We start from the raw sequence: 12,616 nt of genomic DNA on the forward strand, positions 1-12,616 counted from the left end.
TTCCATGAAGAAGAAAAGCCCTGAGTTGTTTCCTTTGATAGAAGCTGCTCATCTCGGATAAAACAACGTGCAGTGTATCAGCAATGATCTCACACCTTTGTACAAAGCCTCTGATCACCAGGCTGATGAGCTATTCTGATCACCTTCATTTCCAACTCAATGGATGTCTTGTATAACGGCAAGTGCCAGATCGTAAGCTCTTTGTCAGCGGAAGAAAACCTCAGTCTTGCACACTCATCGAGCAGGCTCTGATGCCTTTTTGCCTAAAAGGCCAATTCATTTCACTGAAATCTTGCAAAACTGTATCTCGCCTCTCTAGTAAGCTACAACCATTCATTTTGCAGTCAAATAAGCACCAGTGGTGTCAAAACAGGGCTGTAAGAGTACTGCAGAGAAACCAGGAAGGAGGCCAGGAAAGGACAGAGGACTGAAGGAGAGAGAAAGGGAGACTAGTATTTTCAGCAAAGAGTGGCACAGCTATTTGCAAAGTCAGACTTTTTTTTTTATTACACACATAATAGTACAAGACTGAAAGACACCATGCCACTCCACGTATACAGTCTACATTCAGGGTTCTCCCATGGTGGATATGAGAAATGGATTCATATTCCCTTAAGGCAGGACCCATATGTTTAGCCTTAAGCTTTAGTAAAAAGGAAAGACTATACACATTAAAGAGTGCAATAATATCCATGGCATCATCATGACAAGCCTAATTCTGTTTTGACAGATGTGAGTGACAGGTCTGCTGCTGATGCCAAGGAGATTAAACAGTGATGATTCAAGTGAATCAAATTGTTTATAAATATCGAAGATAACATTTGCCTCTTGAATTTCCTGAAGAAGTGAGTATGCTATTTTTCATGAACTTTTTAGTCCTGGTCATTAAAGAGGGATCCATGCCATTCAGTTCAAGAGAAAGATACCCAGCATAAAAAAATCACTTGTCCAGACAGAGCTGATGTCTAACACTCTTGATATTCAAATAAGAGAACAGGAATGTGGAGAAAGCAATTCATCTCAAATAGTAGATGCCTTAAAATGAAACAGGTCATGCTAGAAACATTGATTTCCTTGCACTAACTTTTAAGGCAATGTAGATGACTAGGTCAGAAGTTATTCTCTACAGTGGAGATTAATGCCATCTTCATTGATTGTTAAACTCTAGTCCAGAGTCCATTAGAAAGAGCACTGCAAGGCCAAGCAATGCAAGCTCTTTATTTTAAAAACAAGGATTCAACATGTATAGGCTAAGTGACTAAGGTTCTTGGTTGGGCAAGCATTTTTGCATGACACACTGAAATTCAGAAGCTACTGCATACTGAGGTAAAAGAAAATGTGATGAGGAAAAAAATCCTGCTGAAATTCTACCTTTCAAAGAGACTAAAATCAGAAGACTTCATAAGTTCTCTGAGTAATCAGAGCACAGAGAATAATGAAGAGGAGGGAGTTTATGGCAAGCTAGTATAGCTAAAGCTGAACTTCAGAGACAGATCGCCTACTTATGATTATAGCACACAGCATGTTCCAATGACTTTCTGACACTTCATCTATCTTACTGCATGAACTGCTTCCAGCAGCAGATCTATACTTCTAAAACTCCCACTTCTGTCTCTACTTGTCTTTCACTTCTCTCTTCATCTGATACACTCAAAACTCTCAGGAGTATTTCAGGAACCAAGGCCACCTGAGCAACTGAAGGACTTCCTGATTATTTGGATTATAATATCAAAACATAACATTATAGTGAATCAAAGATTACGTGACCAGATTTATCTTTTTTTTTTTTTTTTTAATGTCAGTTCCATTTGCATCTGACAAACATCTTGGCACTATCCTGCAACAAACTTGTTTTTTAATTTGCTGAACCAGTGAAATGTATTACCACCACCAATTCCCTACATAGATCATTTTTAAGAGCAATACAGCTGCATTTGTAAAGAGACAAATGTGAACAGGTCTACAGATATTATGTGATAGTCATGATCAACGTGCCCTTTTCTTGGAACGTGGAGGATTCGTTTTACAATATATACTCTACATTAGCACTTTTTAAATTATTACTTCTATTCTACTTTAGACTGCATGAAGAAGCACAAAGTAGGTTATTACTACTGCCTATGGAAAAAAACTCAATTTTGATTGTTCAGGGGAAGGAAATATAGGGGCCTCTATGATTCCTAATGTTTTGTTGTTTTGGTTTTGTTTTTTTTCATGAGAATTACAACACGACTCCTAAATATAACCTTTTTTAACATGTGGATGTTGATATTCACAGCAAGTAAAAGTTTACTGAAGGAAGATGACTTCCACAGTGAGGTATAACATACGAAATATATTTAGCTGTTTCAATTATAAAAGTGCATTATTATGATTTTACAGATTTTATCCCAGTTCCTATCTCTCTGTAGATTTCAGTATATAACATAATTTTCAAAAGTAAAGCATTCTTCTGGGTAATAATGAGCTATTTTTCACAATGAGTGATAGAAAGTTACCTTAAAAAAAAAGGTAAGAAGGCATGCTTATGACTAGGATTTTCCACTGCACGCACTTCTATTATCTGAATTACAGATAAGTTCTCCTGCTATAATCTGCATCCACAGCATCTGGAACAGACCATCATAAATTTAAGCTTAACTGAAAAAACAGGCAATACAAGAAATTTAGTCTCCTCTGACTTCTGCTGGCACAGAGAAGACTAAATTTCCACTGAACTGCCTTGGCTTCTTCACTTGAATTTTCCTAGACAGATAAAGATGAACTGAGAGCAGCAGTTTTTAAATCATAAAATGCTACTTGTAAAGAACACAAAGCTTCTGTTAATCAAACAGTTAATCTGTCAGCAACATGTAGTATATTTGTACACAAATTTCTTTCTATAAAATAAGCACAGAATCCAGAAATGATTTTTCATATTTTTTAACTAGCAAAGATTGTGCTTTGCCATAATTTAGTTTTCTCAAATCAGTCTCAGTCATTTCTGATACCGTAGCATCTATTGCCAGATTATTTATTTTCTGCTATGGATTTTCCCAGACGTGCTTGAGCAATGGGTTAAAAAGCAGGGAAATACTTCTGAACATCAGGAATATGATTAATTGAACAAATGGTACCAATTATGTTATGTCTGCCTTTAATCTAACCTAAAACACACGAGACACTTGTTTACAGCAAAGTCCCTAATACCTGCATCAGCCATGAGAATTTGGTTATATCTGAAGAATGAGGTTTTCCTTTCCGTAGACAAAATGAATATGTTTGTTTAGGCTACAAAGGTGAGAAAGAATGGAAAGAGGAAATAGGAGATACATTCCTGGTGCCTGAGGAAAGAAAGTTTGGCATAGCACTGTGCTGCATAACCTGGCAAATGGAGTTTTGCTTCTTATAAATACTATTATTCTTTGTATGCTAAAGAGGCCCATGACTCTTTTCAATTTATGTTTCTTTAAAGCTTTTCCAAAATTAGCATCAGCTGAAATATCTACAGTATAAAAAAACCAAGACATTATTAAATCCAAACTTTGATAATATATTGTCATTATAATAATGACAATAATGGATAATGAGAGACTATAAACAAGATTAAAATCCTCAGTGCTATGCACAATTATGTAATCAGGATAGCACCTTATCCAGATATCTTAATGCCTAATAGGAGATCTTAAATGAGATTAAAGATCAAATTCATTTTAGGAAGTGGTATGAAGGACCAGATTGACTAGTGTAGGAGGAATGATCAAGCCTGAGCAAGATATTTTTTCACAGTCCCAAGTTATAATGCCTTAGTCATAATATTATTTTTCCCCCCTCCCCAAGAATCTCAGAAATAAATTCAGTTTAGGAAACGCTCCAAACTGAGAACAGTTAAAACTCTAGGAGAGTGTACTAGGGAAACACTACACTTTCTTCTGCACAGGGAAAGAGTTGGGCAAGTAGGAATGGAAGAAGTGGACTTGTTCCTTAAGCGCAAAATAAATTATAACAATACAAGCTAACCACACCTGACGTGATCTGTTGGTTTCCCTGCAGGCAGTGGAAGTAATACAGGCTGGGTGGTAAAGTTGCCTGCTGTGTTTATCCAGAACACAAGACTGTAATCCTGCTAACACTGAACTTGCAAATGAAAACACTTATGATAACCACTGCTTCATATTTGTGAATGTCACTAGTAAAGTTAGTTGTGTAAACTATAAATATGCTTTGAAATTTGCAAAGCAAACGATAAGTTCCCATACTCATTAAATAAAATGAGTCAAATAATCATTGTGCTCTGCTTCAGAGCTATATCCTCTCATTATTTAGCTGCTTATTTTTTTATTGGAATAAGTGTTTATGAAATTCTCAGAAAAAATGTGCTTAGAGCAGACCTGCTGCACTGCTCTCACTAGCTGTAAGAGCTATGAGCATAGCAAATAGGCTGCCTCTCTCTACAGATCTCACAAAATTGGTTTACTAATCCCACCCAAGGGGCCAGCTCACATCCTCCTGCTCACCGCCACTATATCACTGCTCCTCTCTTGTCAGGAAGAGGCAGGGACCGTGTAGCACCCAAGGAGCCTATAATAAGTGAAGATGTGTAGGCACAAAAATACAAAATAGTAAGGTCTTTGGGAACTCAAGTTTGTCAAGATTACAACTAGGCACTGATGGTGTGCCCTAAAGCTAGGAAGACGATTAAAAGAAACACAAGTAGCAGGCACAGTAACCAGCATATTCATTCAACAGCAGCAACAATAATTCTTTATATTTGAGTAACACAAATGATCCGATATGTGGAGAGAAATTAAAATCAAATCAAATGCTCACATCTCATAGAGGAACAATCAAAGCAGAATAACTGTTGTCTCAAATAAAGGACTTCATTCTAGAGTTTAGAATAATTCTTTTATAAATCTTCTGTAAGTCAGGTGCAAGCGTTCACACACAATTAATTCAACACAGTTTACCTAAATCTACATGCAGCCATGCAAAAAACACTGTATGTTTGACTAGACTGCAATAATTATCCTATTTGAGCTATGGAATACACTTCACATATAAACAAATTTTTCCCATTCCCTAAGAGCAAAAGGGGTTATACGTTCACCTGACTTTTAAACAAAGTTTTTAAAAAGCACTATTTCTTCCCTTCTGAAAATGTTCTTACCTCCTCTTTTGTCTTTTTTGATATGACTCTTAGCCAGTCTCCAATCATGCTGAGAACAGCTGCAAAGTAAGCAAGCCCAACAAGGATCCAGAACCACACCACTGGCTTATAAAAATCTAGGTACTCAATATCTGATCCTCCTGAAAAACAATGAAGTTTAAAAATAAAACAATTATTATAGGTGCAAAACTATTGTACAATTAATTTTTTTCCAGAAGAAAAATACTTATACATCTCCCATTTTCTTACCACTGCAAAAATTTATAGCAAAATATTTCATTAAGACATCACAGTCTAAATTCTTCCGTTGCTATAAAACAGTTTTGAGATCAGCAGTGGTATGCAAATTGTACACAATGGTTCCTAACCTTTCAAGTTACAAAAATGAACACTGAGAAACCGTTTCAGCTTCTGAGATATCATTATTTTAGGTGGAGGTAATTACAGATAGCCTGAACTTCCCATCTACTCCAAATATGCATGCTGTACCAAATTTGAAGTGTTGCTCTACAATATGTAATACATTCAGATGCTGAGAAATCCAACTTTGCAAAGACTTAGAAACACATCTCCATTACTTGAGTCCTTTAACCATAGTAAATGATAGTACTAGCATTAAGAAGTGCCCAGCTTGGGCAGTCAGGCACTGTCATCTCCATTTTACAGTAGAAAGAGTCACTCTACAGAGACTTGAGTTGAACTCAAGAAAGTGTGGATAATATAGCTGGCAGCTGAAGGCAGCTTTTTTGAATCTCACTGCCAGACACTGTCTTCCTTCCAAGTGCTGAAGTTAAAAAAAAAAAAAAGATAAACTTCAGAGATGCTGTAATGGAACTTTTATGTCCAACACAGCTATAAAGAACAGATGCCTAATTTCCTACCAAAAAAAAACGTTATGCTCATCCAGAGCACTCAGGCAACACGAACTATCTCGTATTTCACATCCCACAGTACAATAAAACAAGCTTTAAACTTGCAAGTCAGCTATACACTGTCAAATAAAAATTATACTCTGAGTTGCTGCAGAGAGTTTAATTTGTGTATCTGCCCACTGAAAAAGCCAAAGGAAAATGCTCTTTACCCCCTTTCATGGCAAATAATGATTTGCCTTGCTATTATCTAATCATCACGCAGGTTATAAGCAACTTTTACTGATGCTTATCTTTATGAGGAAGCCCTCAGACAGAAATAGTTTTTCTCTTGTCAAAGAGCCTTTTCATCAATAAAAACTGCTGAGAAGTAGTGGTTTATTTAACTGCCTAAGAGAGAAACCCATACTGCAAAATAAATAATTAGATAAAATAGAATTAAAAAAAAAAAAGACAAAAAACAGGGTGCTTAACACCTGCACAGTCACAGGACAGTTTGGAATAGAAGACAACTCCAAAAGTCAGATTTTCTTGCACCCCAAGGTGAACAAAGCACCAGATAAAGCAATTTGTTAACAGCCACCTCATACAAGCCAGTAAAACAGGATTCACCCGTGTCTTTCCCCTTTGGTCATTCAAAATGGTGTTGATTACTACTATGCTTCAGAGCTCTATCAGGAGGCAGCCATGAACCACACTCTTTGGTTCACATTCTTCATATATTCATACAGTGCACAGGGAAGTACAATATGAAGCAGCTACTCACCAGACTTCTTATTTCTGGAGTATAAAGTTTATATTTATTTCTAGTTTCTGTTTATATCAGTCTGCAAGCAGCATTTCCTTCACTGTGTCAATCCAATTTGTTTACAGCAAGGTTAATTACCAGGTCAGGAGTTTAGACGTCTTGATATTCAATTAACAGCTTTTCTTTGCTTTCTGACCAGGAGATGGCTCCATCTAGCTATGCCCAAAGGAGTTCATCTTTCCAAATTTTGCAAGGGGCAGTCAAAACACCCTAGAAAGCCTTAACAGCTGTTGAATTTATGAATTTTAAAGACTTCTTGCAGAGGTATTGATTTAATGGAAGACCCGGGAGAGAAAGATACATATAAGGATGTTTATTCTGAAATAACTATCTCTCTTTCTATACATATAAATACATTCTACATAGATTAAGTAAATAGTTTCCTTTATTGATGCCACTCTTAGGGAATCCCCTATTCTTCTTACAGCTAACTGAACAAAAATTATTTCTGAAGTCTTTTTTATTCACATTTCCAGTTCAAAACTGCAAGTAGAGGATAGAAAAAGTTATTGGTGCCAAGTATCTTATTTCTGTACTACCAAAATTGTCTCTCCAGACCAGTAAAGGTCACTAGTGCTTTTTATCAACAGTAAAAATTCTGGGCATATAAATGTGATTCACTTCAAACACAGCTGAAATCAAGCATGCCCAACATACAGTCCATCCCAGTTTGCAGTGAGGATACTCTCTTTTTTCATTTGAATTAAAAATATTACAAAAAAAGTGTTCATATTTATATACATTAATTAAAGTATATACCTAATGAGGGTTTTTCCAAAAGTAATTCTATTTTATGATGTTGGCCCACAACATAAGAGATGGATGTTGGTGGTATAGTAGTGGAGGCTGAAACTTCCTGACAGCATCTCATTTCATGCTGTTGCCATACGACAGATGACAGCAGAGGGGCAACTCTGACAAAATAACAGTGTTATTGTACTCTTTATTATCTACTGTAGTTCCCGTGGAAATAATTAGGAGGCATTACTTTCAGATATATTTTTCAGAATATTTTTCAGGCATAGTTTTCAGAATATATTTTCATATATTCTTTATAGATGGGGCCCTAGACAATTCCTCTTCACTCAGTACAATCCAGGCAAGTCAAAAGGTTGGATATTATTAACTTAAATGAACGTTTAGCATGCAGCCATCCATAGGTTGTCCATCAGTCATGATGAACCTGTCAGTGTGGGCAACTAGCAAAAATTGAGAAACTTCATTTGTCCCACTCCAAAGGAACATTAAAGTTTGGTCCTGCACTTTGAGAGGAATTAACTCCAAGGACTGCCATAAGTGACAGAGAAAGGCTAGACTGTGCAAAAACCTGGAAATTCAGCACACTGGGGAAAACACTTCACTGTCTGCAAGAGAGAATATAATGTTGGCGATACAAGTTACTTGATACAACTCACTAGAAACTGGAGAGATACTTCAGAATACAGAGTACAGCTATAAACACCCTTTCCGTGCTGCTCTACCCAGAAATCAAGATAGACACTGCACACTGACCTAAGCTTAAAGCAGCCTGCAAGGTTCATACAGGCAGCCCTTACTACTGATGTGAAATGATGAGGTGACAAAGAGCACTTCTGAATGCCAAACAGACAACGCCAGCAGGAGAGAGCACAGGCTCTGAATTTCTATGACAAGTAGGTGAGATGTTCCACTTTCATGACATTAAATAAGACTAAAAATCTATTAGTGTTCTACAAACTGATCTCCAGCTGAGCAATTCAGAGCAGACCCAGATAAATAAATTAAAGTGGCAACACACGTTACACACAGTTACAGCCCAGAACAGTGAAAAAGCAACATGCTAAAATCACAGATCAGAAAGTGGAGACTCACTTTAATTGGACTGATCTGCTGCTTAGCTTTATGATATAATATCATTATGCTCTACTGTGAAACATGCTTCTCATATGTTATTAATATTTCTGACCTCCACATAATTCAGTCAAATTTTAAGCATCTAATCTACTTTATATTTGCTAGCTGCTTGACTATCTCTTCCAGAAAAATTTGAAATACTTTTCAATTTGAACTGCAGTTAAATGACTTATCTGCACATAAGAACAATATATTGTCACGTTGTATGTATTTTGACTTCACTGCTAACTTTGGTAGGCAACTTGCTTACACTAAAAAAAGACATGACATGAAAAACTCTTTCCCTCTTTCATAGAACACTAATAAGATTGATTTTTCTGTAGTATTAAAGTGGTTTCTTTGAAAACAAGAGATGTTTGAATCAGTATGTCATGATTTTCAAGAGATAGTGCTGGCTGTTCCTTTAGAACAGTTTTTATCTTCCTTGTGTGTGTGTGTGTGTGTAAAGCTAGAATAGCTTTCTTTAACTGTAAAAAAAAAAAAAAAAAAGCCTAAATAATAATGATAAAATACATAAATTAAAAAGTTAAGAATTCAGCTCCCATGTCAAAGAAACCATCCCAGGAACAAAATAAATAAATAATCAATCCACTTTAAAAAACAGAAGAAAATTAAGCCTGTTTTTTGGAACACTGCCATGTATTATCTTGAACTTTCAATACAAAACCTCTTTACCTTTTCCCTTCTTGCTTGCACCTTGAATGATCAGACTTTTATGTCTGCCATAAGACTTCTCTTGCTGGTGGAAACTGCAGCTGAAATTTCCAGAGGCTGCAAATGACAACTTAGATTCTCAAAGCAATAGGGGATGTTTTGTTCTTCTGGTTCCTGGGAACAAGCTGCTTGTCCTCCAGTACAAAAGAAAATAAGCGTGCAGAAAAGCTTGAGAACTATTCAAAAATTTCTGTTACAACAACCAGCCCTACAGCCTTTAATACCATTACATTCCCTAATCCCTAGCTCCTCTTTTAGCCCCTTTCTCGTACAGCTATTTGGAAGTCCTCTCTTTTACTTCCTTAAAGTTCTGTAAAGCTTCAAATCCAGTGGTGCCAGGCAGGCAGCATCTCATTCTGTGTCACTGGAAAGTGACAGACACTGGAAGAAATCTCTTAATCCCAACACATTTTATCACAACCTTAACATTCCTTCATGGAAAACATGGGTTTTCCCTGGGATGAGGGTTCCCAGAAAGATAATATGATAATTACCAAAATGTTTTGAAGTTTTTTAAATTGTTTGGAATTTTGTTTTGTTTGAGGGAGATTTATGAAACAAAATGGAAAGAGTTATGAAATATCCCATATAGAGCTTCAATATACTACAAAAATTGCCAAATACTTTATTTTCTTCCCTAGAAGCCCTCTCCACTATAATCGCAATTTGAAGTGTCAATGACTACCACCCTGTTTTAGCTTTGACCAAGTGGAAGAAGGCAATTTACACCTCAAATATTATTTAAGAAACATGCCTTCTCAGCCAAGAATATAATAAAAAACTAAATTAATGCCAGCCTAACAGATTTTTTTTCCAATTGTATTGCCACCTAGGCACTGAGAAGTGGATTGATGCAGAATTCTTCCTGCTTCATGACTCACCATCAGTAACCAGAGCCAAGAAATGTCATGTTCTAGAGCCACAACAAATACAGATGCATCTGTCAGATGAAATACTTATGTTCTATCAGGACAACCTACCCTACAGCCTTTTACACCATTATGTGCTTATCTGCACACACTCAATCTCTGGTTAAGGCACTCAGCTTTTCTAAATTTTCTGACTGAGCGTTCTAGATGAAGTCTGTAACAAAACACAAGTGACATTTAGTGTCTGCAAGGTAGTTGTGACTACTCTAAAATAAAACAAATAAAAGCAGGTCAATAATCATAAATCTGCTTACTGATCTGTTAACTTGAAGAAGAATCTGCATGCTTTCCCAAAGTTAATACGGAAATCTAGCCCCTTCAGATAAATGCTATCAGCTCTATTGAGTACTTTAGGCACCAGTTTTCCTTTAAAACAGCTTAGCATCTGTGCATACTTGTGACTATAAGCTTCCACAATGTAAACTATATTTAGTGAATATATTACACATTCATCAGAATTGCTATTAACTAGACATTACTGGAAGAACAAGAAAACAAAAAGAACACCTTGAAGAATCCATCATAGATTCACTTGGGTTGGAACGGATCTTAAAAATCATCTCATTCCAACCCCCTGCTGTGGGTATGGTCACCAATCACCAGCTCAGGCTTCTCAGGGCCCCTTCCAGCCTGGCCTTGACCACCTCTGGTGATGGAGCATCCAGTGCTCCTCTGGGCAGCTGTGTCAGAGCCTCACCACCCTCTAAGTACACATTAGGAAGAAATTCTTTAATCTAAACCTACCCTCTTCTGGTTTAAAGCTGTTACCTTTTGTCCTCTCATCACACTACCTGGTAAAGAGTCCCTCTCCATTTTTCCTGTAGGGAATTTTAGGTACTGAAAGGCTGCCAAGAGTTCTCTCCAGGCAGAATTAGTCTAACTCTTTCAGCTTCTCATTATAGGAGAGATGCTCCAGACTTCTGATTCTTCCTGTGGTGTTCTCTGGACCTGCTCCAACAGGTCCATGACCTCATGTTGAAGGCCTCAGACCTGAACACAGTACGGCAGGTGGCTTTGTGCAGGCAGAGCAGAAGGGGACCATAACTTCCTTTGGCCTACAGATCACACTGCTTTTGATGGAGACCAGGAAACTTTCAGCTTTTTAAGCTGCAAGTGCATGCTGCTGTCCATGTTGAGCTTTTCCTCAAGCAACAGTCTCAAGTTCTTCTCCACAGGCCTGCTCTCAATCTGTTATCTGCCCAGCCTGTATTTGTGCTTGGGATTGCCTTACCCGAGGTGCAGGAGCTCGCACTCAGCTTTGAACTTCAAGAGATTCACACAGGCCCACATCTCAAGTCTGCCTAGCCCCTCTGGATGGTATCTCTTCCCTCCATTGTGTCAACTGTACAAACTAGACTTGTGCATTCTTATGTGGTGTCAACACAGTACACTAGTCCACACAAAGAAGATGAAAATTAATGAACTTATTGTCAACTTTGTTTCTGACAAAAAACAATCCCCTGGCCACGTTAAGCCTCACACTATGACAGAAGTGGCCTCAACCTGTTCTCTTTAGCATCGTCATTGCAAGCAAGAATCCAGTTACTACACACTGAATCTCTGCCAATAACATTTCAGTATAAATACAAGTCTTGTGCGTGTTGCTCTAAAAGGAAATCAACAACATTCACAGCATTTTGATAGCACCATTACAGCAGAATTTTAAAATTAAAAATATACTTAAAGACTATGAAAGGCCATGAGATATAGAACAACATAATCCAAGGGCATTTAGCAGAAAGAAAATGTGTTTCCTGGTAAAATTAAAAAACAGACATAATGTAGAAACAAATTACGATTTCAAGTGGTCCACAAATAGAAATCTACGGAAATTTTATAATGAGAGTAATGATGAATGTACTCAGTGTTCCAGCTAAGGCCAAGTGGGCCATTTCACATAATGTCTTACAGTAAACATCACTAGGACTTCATACACTATTATTTTTATTCCCTGCCATGCACATGCCCCACAGAAGGGAAAGTTTAAAGCACCCAGACTCTTCATTTTGAAACAGCATAAATTTTTGATTTGATATTAGAATTTGTTCCAAACCACAGACTCCTGAAGACAAAACTGAAATAAAAAAAACAATACTAGGAAAGAGAAGGAAAAAAAAGTCAGAGACATTCAAAATAAATACTGTAGCATCACTAAAATAGTTACCAGGAGATAATCAGCCTAAGACCCAAATGCTGGGTGCATCTGGACTCATGCAATGGCAGTATCTTCAGTTGGGACATGGGATAAGCCCAC

General features: G+C 37.1%; 1 protein-coding gene across 2 annotated transcripts in view; it reads right to left on the reverse strand.

The window, feature by feature from the left end:
* Positions 1 to 12,616, reverse strand: part of KCNK2 (potassium two pore domain channel subfamily K member 2) — a 73,827-nt gene that overhangs the window by 9,657 nt on the left and 51,554 nt on the right. For both annotated transcript variants that reach the window (XM_065736169.1, XM_065736161.1), the window contains exon 6: positions 5,150 to 5,289. In XM_065736169.1, the coding sequence (XP_065592241.1) occupies positions 5,150 to 5,289 (140 nt within the window). The remainder of the gene's footprint in view (positions 1 to 5,149; positions 5,290 to 12,616) is intronic.

This window comes from Cyrtonyx montezumae, unplaced genomic scaffold (assembly GCF_038088225.1).
Source record: "Cyrtonyx montezumae isolate F1298 unplaced genomic scaffold, pur_monq_1.0 scaffold_0, whole genome shotgun sequence".
Taxonomy (NCBI): domain Eukaryota; kingdom Metazoa; phylum Chordata; class Aves; order Galliformes; family Odontophoridae; genus Cyrtonyx; species Cyrtonyx montezumae.